This window comes from Anolis sagrei, chromosome 4 (assembly GCF_037176765.1).
Source record: "Anolis sagrei isolate rAnoSag1 chromosome 4, rAnoSag1.mat, whole genome shotgun sequence".
Lineage (NCBI taxonomy): Eukaryota > Metazoa > Chordata > Lepidosauria > Squamata > Dactyloidae > Anolis > Anolis sagrei.
Window position 1 is genome coordinate 247,459,857 of NC_090024.1, and position 21,712 is coordinate 247,481,568.

General features: G+C 49.3%; 1 protein-coding gene across 1 annotated transcript; it reads left to right on the top strand.

Moving 5' to 3' along the window:
* Positions 1-451: 451 nt before the first annotated feature.
* On the top strand, positions 452-19,545 carry SLC35C2 (solute carrier family 35 member C2). Its single transcript, XM_060771787.2, has 8 exons — positions 452-805; positions 1,121-1,184; positions 1,281-1,353; positions 10,811-10,979; positions 11,082-11,165; positions 14,094-14,269; positions 14,484-14,613; positions 18,204-19,545. Exons 1-8 carry the CDS (start codon positions 472-474, stop codon positions 18,305-18,307), a joined length of 1,134 nt encoding a protein of 377 aa, XP_060627770.2. The 5' UTR covers positions 452-471; the 3' UTR covers positions 18,308-19,545.
* Positions 19,546-21,712: the final 2,167 nt, after the last annotated feature.

Consider the following 21,712-nt stretch of genomic DNA (forward strand, 5'->3'; position numbering starts at 1 on the left):
CCTCTGAGTGAGGGCGGAAGCGAGTCGCGCATGCGTCGTAGCGGAGCTGCAGTCCGTCTTTGCCCGGTCCGGCTGTCCAATGGTGAGGCGGCATGGGCGGGACGCTGCACCCCGCCGCCCAATCAGGCCGTGCCTCTGCGTGAGGGCGGAAGCGAGCCGTGCATGCGTCGTAAAGGAGCTGCAGTTCGTCTTTGCCCAATCCGGGCGTCCAATGGTGAGGCGGTATGAGCGGGGTGCTGCACTCCTCCGCCCAATCAGGTTGGACCTCTGAGTGAGGGCGGAAGCAAGCCGCGCATGCGTCGTATCAGAACTGCAGTTCGTCTTTGCCCGGTCCGGCTGTCCAATGGTGAGGCGGTATGGGCGAGACATTGCACCATGCCGCCCAATCAGGGCGTGCCTCTGAGTGAGGGCGGAAGTAGTCCGCGCATGCGCAGTGTCCTGAGCTGCAGTCCTTGTTTGCCCGGCTCGGGCATGGCGGCGGGGTGCTTGGGGGCGTGCTGGCGGGCGGCGCGTCGGGCGGGCGGCGTGGCCGGGCTGGTGCTGCTCTACTACGGCTTCTCCATCGGGATCACCTTCTACAACAAGTGGCTCATGCGCAGCTTCTCCTTCCCGCTCTTCATGACGCTGCTGCACCTCATGGTCATCTTCCTGCTCTCCGGCCTGGCGCGGAGGGGGCGAGGCCTCGGCCTAGGGGGCGGGGCCAAAGCAGGGGGAGGGGCTTCTCTGCGGGGAGGCCACGCCCCCAAGCGCGCGCCACGCCCCCTCCTGCCTTGGGATGCTTACCTGCGCCAGGTGGGGCCTGCAGGTGAGTCCAGCAAAGGTGTGGCCAACTTGGACCCATCCAGGTGTTTTGGACTACAACTCCCACAATTCCTAACAGCCGGTAGGCTGTTAGGAATTGTGGGAGTTGTAGTCCAAAACACCTGGATGGGCCCAAGTTGGTCCATACCTCGAGGGACCCTCTGCGGCCAACTTGGGCCCTCCAGGTGTTTTGGACTACAACTCCCACAATTCCTAACAGCCTATCGGCTGTTAGGAATTGTGGGAGTTGTAGTCCAAAACACCTGGAGGGCCCAGGTTGGTCCATACCTGTCCCAATGCCTCTTATTTCTCTTCCCAGCGCTCTCCACCGCCTTGGACGTGGGCCTCAGCAACTGGAGCTTCCTCTACATCACGGTCTCCCTGTGAGTAAGGCCAAAAGGGGCCGGAGGGGCTGACCGGGCTCAAATGGACGCCTCAACTGACCAACCCCTTTGCCCCCCCCCCCTCTCTTTCCGCAGGTACACCATGACCAAGTCCTCGGCCGTCCTCTTCATCCTCTTCTTCTCCCTGGTCTTCAGGCTGGAAGAGCCGGTAAGGGACGCCTCACTTTGGATGACCCTCCAAAGGCAACGGTCAGCTTCTGGACATGCTGTCTATTGAGCTCGGGGTCTCAAAAGGCTTTGGCCATGCATTACAATTGACCCAGAGCCTCCATAAGCAATGGCCGGGCTCTGGACAGGTGCTACTTTGGACTCGGGGCCTCCAAATTTAGTATTTATATTTATATTTATTTATTTGTTTGTTTGTGGCATTTGTAGACCTTCTTTCTCAGCCTTGACCAGGCTCCAGCCATGCAACACAATGGGCCCCGGGCCTGCAAAACAATTGGCTGGGTGCTGACCATGTGTTAAAAGGGACCCAAGGCGTCCATAGGCAATGGCTGGACTCTGGACATGCACTACGTTGGACACAGGCTCCGTTGACCAGGCTCTGGCCATGCATTACAGTGGACTCGGGGGCTCTAAAGGCAATGGCTGGACTCTGGACATGCGCTACATTGGACCCATGGCCTCCAAAGGTGTTGACCAGGCTCCAGCCATGCATTACAGTGGACCCAGGACCTCCAAAGGCAATGGCCAGGCTCTGGCCATGCAATATATTGGACTCAGGGTCTCAAAAAGCATTGGTCGGGCTCTGGTCATACAACACAATGGGGTTCAGGGCCTGCAAAACAATTGACTGGGTTCTGACCATGCAACACAATGGGATCCAAAGCCCCAAGGCATTGACTGGCCTCTGGGCATGCATTACAATGGACCCAGGGCCTCCATAAGCAATGGCTGAACTCTGGACCTGCACTACATTGGACCCATGGACTCCAAAGGCATTGACCAGGCTCCAGCCATGCAACACAATGGAATCCAAGGCTTGCAAACGCAATAGCTGGAATCTGGTCATGCAAAACAATGGAGTTCAGGGCCTCCCAAGGCAATGACTGGGCTTCGGCCATGCAACACAACAGGGTCCAAAGCCCCAAGTCATTGGCTGGGCTCTGGACATGCATTACAGTGGGTCCATGGCCTCCAAAGGCATTGACCAGGCTCTGGCCATGCGGCACAATGAGGTCCAGGGCCTGCAAAGGCGATAGCTGGGATCTGACCATTCAATACAAGGGACTCAAGGCCTCCCAAGGCAATGGCCGGGCTCTGGCCATGCAATATATTGTACTCGTAGTCTCAAAAACACTGGCCAGGCTCTGGCCATACAACACAATGGGATTCAGGGCCTGCAAAACAATTGACTGGGCTCTGACCATGCAACACAATGGAATCCAAAGCCCCAAGGCAGTGTCTGGCCTCTGGACATGCATTACAATGGATCCAGGGCCTCCAAAGGCAATGTCCGAGCTCTGGCCATTCGATATATTGATTGCTGATTGTTTTTAATGGCACTTTTATGAATGCTGTCATTGAATTGTGCCAATCTGTAACCTGCCCTGAGTCGCCGTGTAGCTGAGAAAGGTGGGCTATAAATATCGTAAATAAATATATATATATTGGACGGTGTCTCAAAAAAAAATTGGCTGGGCTTTCGCCATGCAACAAATGGACTCAAGGTCTCCCAAGACCATGGCTGGACTGTGGCCTTTCACTAGATTAGATTTAGGGCTCCAAGGCATTGTTTTGGCTCCAGCCACCTACCGCTATTAACCCAGGGCCTCCAAATGCATTGACTGGGTTTGGGCCATACGATGCAATGGGGGTCCAGGTTCTGCAAAGGCATTGGCTGGATTCTGTCCATGTAACACAATGGTGTCCAAAGCCCAAAGGCATTGGCTGGGCTCTGGACATGCATTACAATTGACCCAGGGCCTCCAAAGGCATTGACCAGACTCCATCCATGGAACACAGTGGGGTCCATGGCCTGCAAAACAATTGGCTGGGTTCTAGCCATGCAACACAATAAGATCCAGGGCCTCCAAAGGCATTGGCTAGGCTCTGGCCATGCAACACAATGGAGTTCAGGGTCTCCAAAAGCAATGGCTGGGCTCTGGCCATACAATGCAGTGACGGTCCCAAGTTCTGCAAAGGCAATTTCTGGGCTCTGGCCATGAAACACAATGAGATCCAGGGCTTCCAAAGGCAATGACTGGGCTTTGGCCATGCAACACAATGGGGTCCAAAGCCCCAAGGCATTGGCTGGGCTCTGGCCATGCATTACAATGGAATGCAAGGCCTACAAAGGCAATAGCTTGGATCTGACCATGCATTGCAATGGGTCCAGGGCATGCAAAGGCATTGGCTGGGCTTTGGCCATGCAATGCCAAAGGGGTTCAGGGCCTCCAAAGGTAACCACTGGGCTTTGGCCATGCAACACAATGGTGTCCAAAGCCCCCAAGGCATTGGACCCCAAGGCATTGTTTTGATTCCAGCCATCTGCCACCATGGAGTCCAAAAGCAATGGCTGTGCTCTGGACATGCACTACAATGGGGTTCAAGGCATGCAAAGTCATTGGCTGGGTTGTGACCATGCAACACAATGGGGTTCAGGGCCTCCAAAGGTAACCACTGGGCTTTGGCCATGCAACACAATGGTGTCCAAAGCCCCAAGGCATTGGCTGGGCTCTGGCCATGCATTACAATGGAATGCAAGACCCCCAAAGGCAATGGCTGGGCTCTGGTCATGCAATGCAATGGGACCTCAAGGCATTGTTTTGATTCCAGCCATCTGCCACCATGGAGTCTGGGGCTCCAAAAGCAATGGCTGGACCCTGTCCATGTGACACAATGAGATCCAGGGCATGCAAAGGCATTGGCTGGGCTCTGGCTATGCAATACAATGGGGTTCATGGCCTCCAAAGACAATGACTGGACTTTGGCCTTGCAACACAATGGAGTCCAAAGCCCCAAGACATTGGCTGGGCTCTGGCCATGCATTGCAATGGACCCAGGGCTCCATAGGCAATGGCTGGACTCTGGACATGTGCCACATTGGACTCGGGGCCGCCAAAGGCATTGACCAGGCTCTGGCCATGTGACACAATGGGGTCCAAGGCCTGCAAACGCAATAGCTGGGATCTGACCATGGAAAACAATGGACTCAGGGTCTGCAAAAGCCATGGCTGGACTGTGGCCATGCACTACATTAGACTCAGGACCTCCAAGGCATTGTTTTGGCTCCAGCCACCTACTGCTATTAACTCAGGACCTCCAAATGCATTGACTGGGCTCTGGCCGTACAATGCAATGGGCTCAGGGCCTGCCAAGGCATTGGCTGGGCTCTGGCCATCCATTTCAGTGGGCTTCCCAGTATCCAAAAGCAATGGCTGGGTTCCAGCCATGCAACACAATGGGAGTCCAGGTTCTGCAAAGGCAATGGCTGGGCTCTGACAATGTATTACAATGGACCTATGGCTTGCAAAGGCAATGGCTAAGTTCTGGTCATGTACGACATTGGACTCAGGACCTCCAAAGGCAATGGCTGGGTTTTGGCCATACGTTACAATGGGATCCAAAGCCCCAAGGCAACGACTAGGAAAAAACAATCCTTTTATTTAAGATAATTAGGAAGTAGAAAAGTAAAAAACACTTTAAAGAAATCGGTAAATCCAATTAGGTAAGAAGATAAGCAGGAACAAACTAGTCCAGGGCCCAGAGCCTGCAAAGGCAATATTATTTATTATTTATTATTTATTTATTTATTTATTTACTGCACTTGTAAATATTATTTACTGCCCTAGGGCGACTCACGGCGGTGTACAACATATAAAATCAAGAACAATTACAATATAAGCAATATCACAACAACAATAAACAACATCACTATCCATAATACAATTACACTAAATCATTCGCGACGTCTCATCATTGAATCACAATCCAAATCTCGTTATCCATGTTCCGTTCCAGTCGTCATTGCCAATTGTTACAGCACTTACTCAAACGCCTTCTCAAACAACCACGTCTTTAGTCTCTTGCGGAACGTCATAAGAGAGGGCGCCAGTCTGATGTCCACAGGGAGGGTGTTCCACAGCCGGGGGGCCACCACCGAGAAGGCCCTGTCCCTCGTCCCCGCCAGGCGTGCCTGTGAGGCAGGCGGGATCGAGAGAAGGGCCTCCCCGGACGATCTCAAAGTCCTCGTGGGCTCATAGGCCGAGATGCGGTCAGACAGGTATTTTGGGCCGGAACCGTTTAGGGCTTTGTAGGCCAGCACCAGCACCTTGAATTGGGCCCGGTAGCAGATCGGCAGCCAGTGGAGTTGGTACAACAAGGGCGTTGTGTGCTTCCTGCGTCCCGCTCCTGTTAGTAACATGGCTGCCGCGTGCTGGACTAGCTGAAGCTTCCGGGCCGTCTTCAAGGGCAGCCCCACGTAGAGAGCGTTGCAGTAGTCAAGGCGGGATGTGACCAGAGCGTGTACTACCGTGGCCAAGTCAGCTGGCGCACGAGCCTGAGCTGTGCAAATGCTCCCCTGGTCACCGCTGAGACCTGGGGATCCAGGCTCAGCGATGAATCCAGGATCACACCCAAGCTGCGAACCTGCGCCTTCAAGGGGAGTGCGACCCCATCCAGCACAGGCTGTCACCCTATGCCCTGTTCGGCCTTTCGACTGACCACAATACCTGTGTTCTGGTCATGGACCGCAATAGGGTCCAGCGCCTCCAAAGGCAATGGCCGTGTTCATAGAATCATAGAATCCAAGAGTTGGAAGAGACCTCCTGGGCCATCATCCAGTCCAACCCCATTCTGCCAAGAAGCAGGAATATTGCATTCTAATCACCCCTGACAGATGGCCATCCAGCCTCTGCTTAAAAGCTTCCAAAGAAGGAGCCTCCACCACACTCTGGGGCAGAGAGTTCCACTGCTGAACGGCTCAGGAAGGAACGGTTGGAGGAAGCAACCTTCTCAGTCCTCCTCTATTTGACGTTTGTCTGTTTTATTAATATGTCGTTTGATATCCTGAAGTGTTTGTCTTATTTGTAGTTTGCAGTTACCTCATCTCTATATACCTGGAGCAGTGGGAGGGGCTGCAGGTCTTGTGACTGACTCAGTGCCGGTTTGGAATGTTCCGGTTTCAAACAGGAAGCTAGTTAGAGAAGTCAGTTGTGCCTTGAGCGTGTAAGAAGTGACAGCGTGGAGCCTTGAGTGAGCTTGCGTGTAGAAGGCTGTCAGAGTGCAGGAGCCATTGTGAGGAGCTGCTACTACAACTGTTGAGGCTTGTGTTTCCTTTGAAAGCAAACTCTTACTAAAGAGAGCTGTATAGAACAATATGGTTTATGAAGACACTGTTAAAGGTTATAAGCCACAGGGAGGAGGAGGGAGCAAGCTTCCTTTCTGCTTCCCTGGAGACTAGGACGCAGAACAATGGCTTCAAACTACAAGAGAGGAGATTCCATCTGAACATGAGGACGAACTTCCTGACTGTGAGAGTCGTTCAGCAGTGGAACTCTCTGCCCTGGAGTGTGGTGGAGGCTCCTTCTTTGGAAGCTTTGAAACAGAGGCTGGATGGCCATCTGTCAGGGATGCTTTGAATGCAATATTCCTGCTTCTTGGCAGAATGGGGTTGGACTGGATGATGGCCCAGGAGGTCTCTTCCAACTCTTTGATTCTATGATTCTATGATTCTAAGTCAAATGATACAGACTCTCTGAAATATTTTGAGGTATTTAACCCTTGACAAGAACTGTGCCTGTATCTTTAAATACGCAAAGTAAACAGTAAACAAACCTGTTATTTCCTGCTTGCATCTTTGTCTGCTGAAAGCATCAAATAGAAGAAAAATACTTATATGTCAAGCGATCATGCATTACCAAATAAACTCTGTTACCCCGATTAGGTTGTGATTGTTGCATTCCAGAACAGGAAAAGCCCTCTGACTTCAAATACCAAACCGCTGAGTAGGAAAAAACAATCCTTTTATTGAAGATAATTAGAAAGCAGAAAAGTAAAAAAAGCACTTTAAAGAAATAGGTAAATCCAATTAGGTAAGAAGATAAGCAGGAACAAACTAGTCCAGAGTAATAGTCCATCAGAGTCCCTGAAAACAAAGTGAAAACTTCTCTAATAAAATCCAAGAAACCAAGACATGAATATAAAATCATAGAATCAAAACCATGAAACAAAAGGCTCTTAAATATGAATCTTCCAAGCAAGGCTTCCATGAAATAAGAACGAGATCTTGACATGATTCCAAACGATGCTTCATCTGACTACATATCCTGTACTTGGGATTTTTATCTCCTCATTAGCTATGTCTCTAGCTCTCAGAAATTGGTTTCGCTTTAGCTGAGACTCTCTTATCTTTTTCTCCCGGAGCCTGGCAGAACGCCGAAGCCACTGTTTGGCTTTTCTGTTTTGACTGATCTCCCATCTATCTATTTGCTCATTATTTTCTGCAGCTGGGCCAGGTGCCGAGCTGTTTTCAAGATCCAAATCATGGGAACTCCCTGGTAGCAATTTAGCGAGCACACCATCATCCCCACACCCTTCAGGGACATTCTCATGGGAAACTACACTTTGAACAGGGAACTTCTGGTCCTTCTCTGCATCAAGATCATTGACCAAACCATTGCCATTTTGAAACTCATTGACCTCACTCCTCACATCCAAAGCACCCTGATCCTGAAACACAATCACAGTCTGAGCTCCAACAGTGATCCTAACAGTTCATAATCTGTTCCTCGTTGGGTTGTGATCCTAACAGGTTGTGATCCCCATCCCCAATAGACTGGGCTCTGGTTATGCACTACAGTGGACTCTGGTCCAGGGCATCATTGGGGCTTGTTGGAGTTCAGCCTGTGGTTGTGTTTCCTGATCAAGGTGCTGTGGATGTGGGAAGTGATATCAGCGAATTTCAAGATGGCAATGGTTTGGTCAATGACACTGATGCACTGAAGGACCAGGAGACCCCTGTGCAAAGTGTAGTTTCTCATGAGATTTGGGGTTCCCAGGATTTGGGGCTTGAAAACAACTGGGCACCTGGCCCAGCTGCGAGACTTAATGAGCAAATAGATAGGCGAGAGGAAATTAGTCAAAACAGACAGGCCGAACAGTGCCTGTGGTGTTCTGCCAGGCTCCGATAGAAAAAGATAAGAGGATCTCAAGTAAAGTGAAACCAATTCCTGAGTGCGTGGAATAGTTTAACGAGGGGATAAAAGTTCCAAGTATGGGAAATATAGTCAGATGAAGCATTGTTGGAATCAAGTGTATTCTCGTCCTTGTTTCATGGAAGCTTTGGAAGATTCTTGTCTAAGTATTTCTTGTTCATGGTTTGGATTCTTGGAATATATGGGTGTCTATTCATGGCTTGTGTTGGGGTTCAGCCTCTCTGTGACCTTGTACCTGATTCTTTGATTATATGTCCTGATGCCAATGTAGAGGTCAATGTTGATTCTGGGGCCATTGTAGATGTTAATACTGACAATGGGTTGAATAGTGAAAATCCTACACCCTTGGAAAGTGAAAGTCAAAGTTCCCATGAGAGCATTCATTCCGAACCGAGCGGAGAAGTTTCACTCCCTTTTTCTCCCATCCTTAGTTCCCCAGAGAATCTGACACCTGGTCACCCTAATGAGGGAAGGAGGGGGCAGATTCGGCAGAGCAGGGGAGAAGCACAAAGTTTACGGAGGTCAGAAAGATGGAGAGAAATGCAAACAAAAACTTAAGGTGTGTCTCGTAATAGATTTCTCTCCTTTAAGAGTGCTGGGTCTGAGGCTGCCTTCAGACCAGGCATCGTTCCAGTTCCAAGTGCATGCCTGTGGAGGTCTCCTGACTCAACTGGCTGGGTTTCTCGTAGTTTCTCAAGTTGTTCCAAGTGTCATTAGCTGGGAGCTAACAGATTTCATGATTCCTCAAGGGTAACTCATCGTTTGCTGTGGTTTTTGATGGACTCGTTCATGGACATTGCTTGTTGCTGTTTTTCTATGGTTTTTATTTACCTCTGATTCTTCCTCTGCTTGCAATCTACGTTCTTCAATAAGAAAGGATTGTATTCCTGCAGTCAAGTGTGGTGAATTGTTGTCAAGAGGGTCTAGTTTCCTGCTCTGGGTTGCAACACCTTGTTTTCCTGAAGTGTGGACTTTGTTTTTATGGACTTTGCTGAACTTTACCCTGGACTACTTTTGCTCCTGCTTATCTTCTTACCTAATTGGATTTACCTATTTCTTTACAGTGCTTTTTTACTTGCTGCTTTGTAATTATCTTCAATAAAAGGATTGTCGAAGCCTTTCATGACTGGAATCACTAGGGGGTTTTTTTGGGCTATAGGGCCATGTTCTAGAGGCATTCTCTCCTGACGTTTCGCCTGCATCTATGGCAAGCATCCTCAGAGGTAGTGAGGTTTGTTGGAAGTAGGAAAATGGGTTTTATATATCTGTGGAAGGACCAGTGTGGGACAAAGGACTCTTCTCTGCTGGAGCTAGGTGTGAATGTTTCAACTGACCACCTTCATTAGCATTTGAAGGCCTGGCTGAGCCTGGGAAATTCCCCTGTTGAGAGGTGTTAAGATGTGCCTGGTTGTTTCCTCTCTGCTGTTTTGCTGTTGTAATTTTAGAGTTTTTTTAATGCTGTTAGCCAGATTTTGTTCATTTCCATGGTTTCCTCCTTTCTGTTGAAATTGTCCACCTGCTTGTGGATTTGAATGGCTTCTCTGTGTCGTCTGACATGGTGGTTGTGAGCATGGTCCAGCATTTCTGTGTTCTCAAATAATATGCTGTGTCCAGGTTGGTTCCTCAGGTGCTCTGCTATGGCTGACTTCTCTGATTGGAGTAGTCTGCAGTGCCTTCCATGTTCCTTGATGCGTGTCTGGGCAATGCCACGTTTGGTGGTTCCTCTGTAGACTTGTCCACAGCTGCATGGTATACGGTAGACTCCTGCAGAGGTGAGAGGATCCCTCTTGTCCTTTGCTGAACGGAGCATTGGTTGGATTTGTTGCTCAGCCAGGCCTTCAAATGCTAATGAAGGTGGTCAGTTGAAACATTCACACCTAGCTCCAGCAGAGAAGAGTCCTTTGTCACCACCATGTCAGACTACACAGAGAAGCCACTGAAACCCAAAAGAAGCATGTGGACAATTTCAACAGAAAGGAAGAGACCATGAAAATGAACAAAATCTGGCTCCCAGTATTAAAAAAACTCTAAAATTACAACAGCAAAACAGCAGAGAGGAAACAACCAGGCACATCTTAACACCTCTCAACAGGGGATTTTCCCAGGCTCAGCCAGGCCTTCAAATGCTAATGAAGGTGGTCAGTTGAAACATTCACACCTGGCTCCAGCAGAGAAGAGCTCTTTGTCCCACCCTGGTCATTCCACAGATATATAAACCCATTTTCCTACTTCCAACAGACCTCACTACTTCTGAGGATGCTTGCCACAGATGCAGGCGAAACGTCAGGAGAGAATGCCTCTAGAACATGGCCCTATAGCCCGAAAAAACCCACAAGAACCTAATAAAAGGATTGTTTTGAATGGTGTGGTGTTTACAGTCAGAGGGCTTTACCTTTGCCCCAGCCCCCTTCTAATGGCGTTCTCCCCTGTTTGCTCCCCGTCCAGCGTCTGGCGCAGGTGCTGGTGGTGCTGCTGATCGCGGGGGGGCTCTTCCTCTTCACCTACAAGGCCGTCCAGTTCAACGGGGAGGGCTTTGCGCTGGTGCTGGCGGCCTCCTTCCTGGGGGGCATCCGGTGGACCCTGACTCAGATGCTGCTGCAGAAGGAGGAGCTGGGTGCGTGGCCCCTGAGGCGAACGGGACCCAAAGTGGGGAGAGGGAGGGCCCCCAATGCCACCCCTCCTTCTTGACCGCCTCCCCTTTTTTCCTCCCCCACAGGGCTCCAGAACCCCATCGACACCATGTTCCACTTGCAGCCAGCCATGTTCCTGGGGCTCTTCCCACTCTTTGCTGCGTTTGAGGGTAAGGCTTTCTTGGAACAGCTGGAGTATGATTGTTTGTGTGTGTGTGTTTTGTATTTGCTGCATTTGAGGACTAATCTTTCTGGCAAACACAGCTGCAGTGGAACGATTGTGTCGCCCTACTTTGCATTCCTGTGTGAGTTTGTTGTGTTCACATCAAGGCTCCTGATGAGCAATTGCAACATGTAAATACCATAATAATATACTGTATTCCGAGTAACATTACCTTTGCAAGTAGTGTGGTGTGCATTGTGGGGTGTGCGTTGTGGGGTGAGGTAAAGCCAGCTTCTCTGTACTGTAGTGTTTTCATTGTTGGAAAGAAGGCAGGCAGCCACGAGCCACGTATGCGGAAGGCTCCCGGTCGCCTCCAGAATGGGAGGCCTGGCCCTTCGGAGTCCAGTTGTTGGCTGTTTTTTAGCTTCTTTACCTTTGAAAATGTTTTGGATGGATTTTACTTGTGATTTTTTTTTAGTGCTGTTTGTGTTTAATTCCGTTTTATTGTTTGTATATTTTAAATTGAGTCTCCTTTGGGGAGCTAAAGCAGGGTATAAATACATATAATAATAATCTCTATAAATAAAAATGTAATGTTCGTTTGTGGGATTAACATAACTCAAAAGCCACTGGACGAATTGACACCAAATTTGGACACAAGACACTTCTCAGGCCAACGAGTGACCATAACTCATAAAAACACTGCAAAACATAGTAGAAGAGACTTAAAAAACCAAAAAATACATTGTAACACATGCGCAAAACCATATATACACACACATATATACACATATACACAAATATATACACACACATATATGCTAGGTTGGCAGGAGCTGGGGTTAACAACAGGAGCTCACCCTGTCCCACATATTCGAACCGCCAACCTTCCAGTCAGCAAGCTCAGTGGTTCAATCCATTGCACCACCACATCTCCAAATAATAATTGTTGTTGTTGGTATTATTATTATTAGTGTGTTCGTGTTTACCTTCCCACCAATGCGGTACCTATTGATCTACTCACATTTGCATGTTTTCGAACTGCTAAGTTGGCAGGAGCTGGGGCTAAAATCAGGAGCTCACCCTGTTTCGCAGTTTCGAACCACCAACCTTCCAGTCAGCAAGCTCAGTGGTCCAATCCATTGCGTCACCACATCTCCAAATAATAATTGTTGTTGTTGGTATTATTATTATTATTATTATTATTATTAGTGTGTCTGCATTTTTCTTCCCATCAATGCGGTACCTATTGATCTACTCACATTTGCATGTTTTCGAACTGCTAAGTTGGCAGGAGCGGGGGCTAAAATCAGGAGCTCACCCTGTTTCGCAGTTTCAAACCACCAACCTTCCAGTCAGCAAGCTCAGTGGTCCAATCCATTGCGTCACCACATCTCCAAATAATAATTGTTGTTGTTGGTATTATTATTATTATTATTATTATTAGTGCGTCCGCGTTTACCTTCCCACCAAAGCGGTACCTATTGATCTACTCACATTTGCATGTTTTTGAACTGCTAAGTTGGCAGGAGCTAGGGTTAACAGCAGGAGCTCACCCTGTCCCTCGGATTCGAACCACCAACCTTCCAGTCAGCAAGCTCAGTGGTTTAATCCATTGCACCACCACATCTCCAAATAATAATTGTTGTTGTTAGTATTATTATTGGTTTTGTTGTTGTTGTTATTGTTGTTGTTGTTATTATTATTATTATTATTATTATTATTATTAATGTGTCTACGTTTACCTTCCCACCAAAGTGGTACCTATTGATCTACTCACATTTGCATGTTTTCAAACTGCTAGGTTGGCAGGAGCTGGGGCTAAAATCAGGAGTTCACCCTGTTCCGCAGATTCGAACCACCAACCTTCCAGTCAGCAAACTCAGTGGTTTAATCCATTGCACCACCACATTTCCAAATAATAACTGTTGTTGTTGGTATTATTATTATTATTAGTATGTCCGCGTTTACCTTCCCACCAAATCGGTACTTATTGATCTACTCACATTTGCATGTTTTTGAACTGCTCGGTTGGCAGGAACTAGGGCTAACAGCGGGAGCTCACCCCTTCCTGTGGATTCAAACTGCCAACCTTCCGGTCAGCAAGTTCAGCAGGTCAATGGTTTAACCCCTTGCTCCACCGCAACCCCAAATAATGATTGTTGTTGTTGGTTTTATTGTTGTTGTTGTTGTTGTATAATGATTGTTGTTGGTTTTGTTGTTGTTGTTGTTGTTGTTGTTATTATTATTATTATTAGTGTGTCCGCATTTACCTTCCCACCAAAGTGGTACCTATTGATCTACTCACATTTGTATGTTTTTGAACTGCTAGGTTGGCAGGAACTAGGGCTAACAGCGGGAGCTCACCCCTTCCTGTGGATTCCAACTGCTGATCCTTCCGGTCAGCAAGTTCAGCAGGTCAATGGTTTAACCCCTTGCTCCACCGCAACCCCAAATAATGATTGTTGTTGTTGGTTTTATTGTTATTGTTATTATTGTTATTATTATTATTATTATTATTGTCATGTCAGGAGCAACCGCTCGTGTTGTGAGAGAATTGGCTGTCTGCAAGGACGTTGCCCAGGGGACACCTGGGTGATTTTTGATGTTTTATCATCCTTGTGGGAGCCTTCTCTCATGTCCCCTCATGAGGAGCTGGAGCTAATAGAGGGAGCTCATCCTCCTCTCCCCAGATTCGAACCTGCTACCTGTCGATCTTCAGTCCTGCCGGCACAGTGCTTTAATCCACTGCACCACCGGGGGCTCCTATTATTATTATTATTATTATTATTATTATTATTATTATGGCAGAAGTGGTGCCAACCTCAATTGGGTCCATTGGTCAGTCCGCTGCAGGGTTCAGGTGGACGGGAGCCAAATGGAAGAGAGAAATCAACCCCGGGCTCTTCTCTTCTCTTCTCTCCTCTCTGGGCAGGTCTCCCGTTGTCCACCTCGGAGAAGCTCTTCCGCTTCCACGAGGAGGGTCTTCTGCTGTCCCTGCTGGCCAAGCTGGCCCTGGGGGGCGTCCTGGCCTTCGGGCTGGGCTTCTCCGAGTTCCTCCTGGTCTCCAAGACCTCCAGCCTGGCCCTCTCCATCTCCGGGATATTCAAGGTAGGCCTGCCCCTGCCCTCAGCCCCAGGGCTTCCTCCTCCTGGGGCGTCTGTGCAGACTTTGGGGCGTTCATGGGGAGGGGGAGAGGTTGCAAAAGGTGAGGAGCTTCCTGGTGTCCCCGTAATGCCCCTTCCTTCCATCCTCCCTAACTGTGACCCTCTTGGGAGAAAGATGGCTAGTCCTGGGCTCCCCCACTCCTTCTCTTCCTCTCCAGGAAGTCTGCGTCCTGCTGCTGGCCACCCACCTGATGGGCGACCGCCTGAGCCTCCTGAACTGGCTGGGCTTCGTGGTCTGCCTCCTGGGCATCACCCTCCACGTGGTCCTCAGGGCTCTGGGCACCAAAGGTAAGTCAGGCTGCATGGCCATCTGTCGGGGCTGCTTTGATGGGGGTAGGATGAGATGCGGTCTCTTCCAACTCTGTGGTTCTATGGGCAGCCAGTGGTGACAGGTAGGGGCCACCCCCTTCACTGTGCTCTTGCCCCTAATCCACCTTGGGCTTCATCCCTGGACTGCCTACGTTTTTATTTCATCAAGTTTCTAGTCCTCAATGAGAAGCAAAACTAGAGTCGACTGGCGGTCTGTTGGGTTTCATCCCTGGACTGCCTACATTTTTATTTCATCAAGTTTCTAGTCCTCAATGAGAAGCAAAACTAGAGTCGACTGGCGGTCTGTTGGGTTTCATCCCTGGACTGCCTACGTTTTTGTTTCATCAGGTTTCTAGTCCTCAATGAGAAGCAAAACTAGAGTCGACTGGCGGTCTGTTGGGTTTCATCCCTGGACTGCCTACGTTTTTGTTTCATCAGGTTTCTAGTCCTTAATGAGAAGCAAAACTAGAGTCGACTGGCGGTCTGTTGGGTTTCATCCCTGGATGCCTACATTTTTGTTTCATCAGGTTTCTAGTCCTCAGTGAGAAGCAAAACTAGAGTCGACTGGCGGTCTGTTGGGTTTCATCCCTGGATGCCTACATTTTTATTTCATCATGTTTCTAGTCCTCAATGAGAAGCAAGACTAGAGTCGACTGGCGGTCTGTTGGGCTTCATCCCTGGACTGCCTACGTTTTTGTTTCATCAAGTTTCTAGTCCTCAATGAGAAGCAAAACTAGAGTCGACTGGCGGTCTGTTGGGTTTCATCCCTGGACTGCCTACGTTTTTGTTTCATCAAGTTTCTAGTCCTCAATGAGAAGCAAAACTAGAGTCGACTGGCGGTCTGTTGGGCTTCATCCCTGGACTGCCTACATTTTTATTTCATCAAGTTTCTAGTCCTCAATGAGAAGCAAGACTAGAGTCGACTGGCGGTCTGTTGGGTTTCATCCCTGGACTGCCTAAGTTTTTGTTTCATCAAGTTTCTAGTCCTCAATGAGAAGCAAAACTAGAGTCGACTGGCGGTCTGTTGGGCTTCATCCCTGGACTGCCTACATTTTTATTTCATCAAGTTTCTAGTCCTCAATGAGAAGCAAAACTAGTGTCAGGGCCAAGCTAAGGATTTCCTTCCCCCACATTCCTGGGCATGTTTTTGAAGAGCTTTGCTGCTAGCCCGGGCATGGGCAAACTCAATCAGTGAGGATATCTGCAAAGAGGTAGCCTGCCGAGGTAGTTGGCAGCGGGAGTCAAGCAAAAGAGCTCCGGAGGGGCTTTGGCCTGACTGAGGGGCTCTTCCACTCCAGGCCTGCCTCGCCTGTTAATGCAGAAGACTCCCCTGAAGCCACAGGTCCGCAGTTTGGGAGTCCTCTTGGATTCAGCGCTTACGCTTGAGGCTCAGGCGTCCGCGGTGTCCGGGAGGGCTTTCGCACAACTGAGACTCGTGCGCCAACTGCGACTGTACCTCGCGAATGCGGATCTGGCCGGAGTGGTCCATGCCTTGGTCACCTCCAGATTGGATTACTGCAATGCGCTCTACGTGGGGCTGCCCTTGAAGACGGCTCGGAAATTCCAATTGGTCCAACGATCAGCAGCCAGGATGCTAACGGGGGCCCCTTACAGAGAGAGGTCAACCCTCCTGTTGAAGGAGCTCCACTGGCTGCCGTTTATCTTCCGAGCCCAATTCAAGGTGCACGTGCTTACCTACAAAGCCCTGAATGGTTTGGGACCAGCCTACCTGCGTGACCGCATTTCCATCTACGAACCCACACGCTCACTTCGGTCATCTGGAGAGGCCCTGCTCGTGATCCCACCGGCGTCGCAAGCGCGCTTGGTGGGGACGCGGGACAGGGCCTTTTCCGTGGTGGCCCCCCGACTCTGGAATACCCTCCCCAAAGACCTTAGACAGGCCCCTTCATTGGCTGCCTTCAGAAAGAACCTGAAGACCTGGCTGTTCCGATGCACCTCCCCAGATTAGGAAATCTCCACCACCAAGTCCCAGAAGCACTTTACCAGAACCAATGATTGCTGCGCATCGCACACCGCACTTGCCCTGGAAGCCCTATATACACCTCCTGCCAAATCAGCACTTTTAAACCTTTGTGGTGGAGGCTCCTTCTTTGGAAGCTTTTAAGCAGAGGCTGGATGGCCATCTGTCAGGGGTGATTTGAATGCAATGTTCCTGCTTCTTGGCAGAATGGGGTTGGACTGGATGGCCCAGGAGGGCTCTTCCAACTCTTTGATTCTATGATTCTATACCCACCTTCTGGCCCGGCCCAGTTTTATTGTGTCTTAATGTATTGTGCCTGTTGTTTACTTTGCTTTATTCTGTTTTTAATTGTTTGATTTGCTTAGATTGTATTGTTGTGTTGTGTGTTGAGGCCTCGGCCTGTGTAAGCCGCATCGAATCCTTCGGGAGATGCGGCTTACACATCATAATAATAATAATTAAAACACATAATACATAATAATAATTTAAAAAAAAAAAGAGGAGGAGGAGGAGGAGTGCCAGTACAGACAATAACAATTACGCACTACAATTAGACATAAATCAAATTAAAAAATACACCCATGAGCAATAAAACTAACAAAATGAAGTTCAACAATGACAAATGCAAGATACTCCACTTTGGCAGAAAAAATGAAATGCAAAGAGACAGAATGGGGGACAATGCCTGGCTCGAGAGCAGTACATGTGAAAAAGATCTTGGAGTCCTCGTGGACAACAAGTTAAACATGAGCCCACAATGTGATGTGGCGGCAAAAAAAGCCAATGGGATTTTGGCCTGCATCAATAGGAGCCTAGTGTCTAGATCTAGGGAAGTCATGCTCCCCAGGCTCTATTCTGCTTTGGTTAGACCACATCTGGAATATTGTGTCCAATTCTGGGCACCACAATTCAAGAGAGATGTTGACAAGCTGGAATGTGTCCAGAGGAGGGCGACTCAAATGATCAAGGGTCTGGAGAACAAGCCCTATGAGGAGCGGCTTAGGGAACTGGGCATGTTTAGCCTGAAGAAGAGAAGGCTGAGAGGAGATATGATAGCCATGTATAAATATGTGAGAGGAAGCCACAGGGAGGAGGAGGGAGCAAGCTTGTTTTCTGCTTCCCTGGAGACTAGGACGCAATGGAACAATGGCTTCAAACTACAAGAGAGGACATGAGGAAGAACATCCTGACTGTGAGAGCCGTTCAGCAGTGGAACTCTCTGCCCCGGAGTGTGTGTGGTGGAGGCTCCTTCTTTGGAAGCTTTTAAGCAGAGGCTGGATGGCCATCTGTCAGGGGTGATTTGGATGCAATATTCCTGCTTCTTGGCAGAATGGGGTTGGACTGGATGGCCCAGGAGGTCTCTTCCAACTCTTTGATTCTATGAAAACAATAATTGAAATAATAAAACAGTCTCGTCCATTGAATAGTCGTTCCAGTCATTGAGGTCAGCGCCAGAGTCCCAGAGTTGGACTCAGCTGGACTTGATGTCAGGGGACAACCTTGACCTTGACCTTTAGGGTTATTTTGGGGCGTCAGAGGTCAGGTTCCCCAACACGGTGTCCACTCTTCTCTTCCTCTCTCTTTTCAGGCCAGAAGGGTCCCAAGCCTCCAAAAGAGCCGGACTTGGAGCTGCTGCTGCTGCGCCACCAGGATGGGGAGGAAGCGGCGGGAGAGGCCCCCCTCCAGCGCTGACCACCCCTCCCCTGCGACCCCCTCCCCAAAAAAATCCACCCCGAGGGTCTGCCTCCCTCTTTGCGGTGCGGCCGGACAATACAATGGGACAGCGGGGGGGCTTCCAACTGCAAGGGTGTCAGACCCAAGGATGGAGAGCTGTGACTGGCTAGGCTCTCAATGAGGTGGTCTTTTCAGCGGATGCTGGACAATGGAGAGTGTGGCCGCAGATGGATTGTGCTCCAGCTCGGATACGTTGAGCTGGATTTTGACGACGGCCTTTCCAGAAGACTGCCTCTCCTGGAATATCTGGGGGTGCTGCTTTCGGGGCTGGAGCTGGAAGAAGCCAAGAGGCCCCCCAGGGGAGGCCCCACTCTTGGGGGCTCCCTTTGTCCTGCTCTGGCTCCTCCAAGGAGGTCCAGGGCACTCCCAAGTGGACATTGAGCCGTACGCCTCTGAGCCGCGGCCTCTGCAGGCCGGTGTGGCCCCTCCCTGGCCCGGACCCCCTGCCTCTGCACTCAGGGGAGTCCCCTCTCCCCATCTCAGAAAGGGCAGAGCAGATCCAAGAAGACAACAAGGGGCCAGGGCTCCCCAAAGAGAAGTTCTCAGAGGTTTTCCACCACAAATGACCTTTAGATGGCTTGAGAAGTACAACAAAGTCCTTTATTAATGAACAATCAAACAGAAACTTCTCTTGTCTTCAGGAAAGATAAACAAACGATCCCAGGCTTCTATGCAACTGGTGGCTTCCTAATCTTGTCCACGAGGGACAGGCAACTGTCTTCAATAACTTCTTCTTTACTTTAAATGGAAAAATCCCCTTTTTAACTTCTCCCAGGCTGACTGTAATCTAATCCTTACTGATGTGGGCTCCGCTACCGGGTCGAACTGCTTCTCGAGCACCGAGTGGACCTACCAGTAAAGCCTTGGATATTCTCCAGCTGGAGATCTCCAAAATTCTTCAAAGCTTTAGGGGGTTTCCCTGGAAATCTTTAGAATCTTTGGAGGCTCTTAAGACTGTTCCCTCCTGGAAAGTCTTAAGAGTTGAAGCTTTTGTACAGGGGAAGCTTGCACACATCCTGTACATTACCACCTTCTTGCACCTTAACAGCCTGGCTTCTACTAGCTAGCAGGAAACCTTTGGTGGGAGGAGTTCCCTCGCCCAGATTGCTTCATGTCTGCAAATCCTGTGTTTTCTAAGGGCCACAGCAACGCGTGGCTGGGTATAGCTAGTTGTAAATAAAAAGCTACAAAAACTATTCCACAAATCTCACATTCATTGTATTTTATGTCACATTCCTTCTCCTTTTAGGTAACTATATCTAGTTATCAAGGGTCTGGAGAACAAGCCCTATGAGGAGCGGCCTAGGGAACTGGACATGTTTAGCCTGAAGAAGAGAAGGCTGAGAGGAGATATGATGATAGCCATGTATAAATATGTGAGAGGAAGCCACAGGGAGGAGGGAGCAGATCAAAGGTCTGGAGAACAAGCCCTATGAGGAGCGGCTTAGGGAACTGGGCATGTTTAGCCTGAAGTAGAGAAGGCTGAGAGGAGATATGATGAGGGCCATGTATAAATATGTGAGAGGAAGCCACAGGGAGGAGGAGGGAGCAAGCTTGTTTTCTGCTTCCTTGGAGACTAGGACGCAATGGAACAAGGGCTTCAAACTACAAGAGAGGAGATTCCATCTAAACACGAGGAAGAACTTCCTGACTGTGAGAGCCGTTCAGCAGTGGAACTCTCTGCCTCAGAGTGTGGTGGAGGCTCCTTCTTTGGAAGCTTTTAAGCAGAGGCTGGATGGCCATCTGTCAGGGGTGATTTGAATGCAATATTCCTGCTTCTTGGCAGAATGGGGTTGGATTGGATGATGGCCCACGAGGTCTCTTCCAACCCTTTGATTCTATGATTCTATGACTGTGAGAGCTGTTCAGCAGTGGAACTCTCTGCCTCAGAGTGTGGTGGAGGCTCCTTCTTTGGAAGCTTTTAAGCAGAGGCTGGATGGCCATCTGTCAGGGGTGATTTGAATGCAATATTCCTGCTTCTTGGCAGAATGGGGTTGGACTGGATGATGGCCCAGGAGGTCTCTTCCAACCCTTTGATTCTATGATTCTATGACTGTGAGAGCTGTTCAGCAGTGGAACTCTCTGCCCTGGAGTGTGGTAGAAGCTCCTTCTTTGGAAGCTTTGAAACAGAGGCTGGATGGCCATCTGTCAGGGGTGATTTGAATGCAATATTCCTGCTTCTTGGCAGAATGGGGTTGGATTGGATGATGGCCCATGAGGTCTCTTCCAACTCTTTGATTCTATGATATGTTCAGACTTCTACTTTCTCTGATTCATAAATCCAGTAATTGAAATGTGCCCCCCAATTGCTATGAAAAAGGAAGAAACAGGCTGCAATCTTTGTTGGAGTTCATCAGATTTTCTCCTTGATCAGTATAGTCTTAGGGACGAGGGAGGAGGCTTCCTTTCTGCTGCCCTGGAGAGAGACTAGGACTCAATGGAACAATGGCTTCAAACTACAAGAGAGGAGATTCCATCTGGACATGAGGAAGAACTTCCTGACTGTGAGAGCTGTTCAGCAGTGGAACTCTCTGCCTCAGAGTGTGGTGGAGGCTCCTTCTTTGGAAGCTTTTAAGCAGAGGCTGGATGCCCATCTGTCAGGGGTGATTTTAATGCAATATTCCTGCTTCTTGGCAGAATGGGGTTGGACTGGATGGCCCAGGAGGTCTCTTCCAACTCTTTGATTCTAGGATTCTATGATTCTAAGAGAGGAGATTCCATCTGAACATGAGGAAGAACTCCCTGACTGTGAGAGCTGTTCAGCAGTGGAACTCTCTGCCTCAGAGTGTGGTGGAGGCTCCTTCTTTGGAAGTTTTGAAGCAGAGGCTGGAGGGCCATCTGTCAGGGGTGCTTTGAACGCAATTTCCATGCTTCTTGACAGAATGGGGTTGGGCTGGATGATGGCCCATGAGGTCTCTTCCAACTCTAGGATTCTATGATCATCTTTTTGTGCACCTCTACTCATTTGCAGATCTCCTTTTCCTTGTGTTGGTGTAACCGGTTCCCTGTAAGTAGCCCTCAACCAACTACAACTCCCACGATCCCATAGCACAGAATCATGGTGGTTAAAGTGGTGTCAAACTGCACCCACCCTGCAGTGTAGAGGCACCCTGTGCTCCACCAAAGCAAATATGCAGCCCACGTGTCAAGAATGGCAGAGGGCAAGGAAATGAGAGAAGACCCCCCCCCTCGCTTTGGCTGGCTGGCAGTTTCTATCAAGAGCGGAATTCCTTGGAACAGCGTTACTAATTAGTACGGAAATGCTATTAGCATTGTTAACACATTCAAAACATTTGTATTAATGCTTGTTGGCATTGTGTAAGAACCAGTCTGGCGGAGAGAAGGGGGGGGGAGGGAAGCAGG

Bases quoted from the DNA above. Each gene is read 5' to 3' on its own strand.
- SLC35C2 (XM_060771787.2), top strand. From the start codon at position 472: ATGGCGGCGGGGTGCTTGGGGGCGTGCTGGCGGGCGGCGCGTCGGGCG. The intron at 806-1,120 runs GTGAGTCCAGCA...TTCTCTTCCCAG, and splicing joins GCGCCAGGTGGGGCCTGCAG to CGCTCTCCACCGCCTTGGAC. The intron at 14,270-14,483 runs GTAGGCCTGCCC...CTTCCTCTCCAG, and splicing joins CCATCTCCGGGATATTCAAG to GAAGTCTGCGTCCTGCTGCT.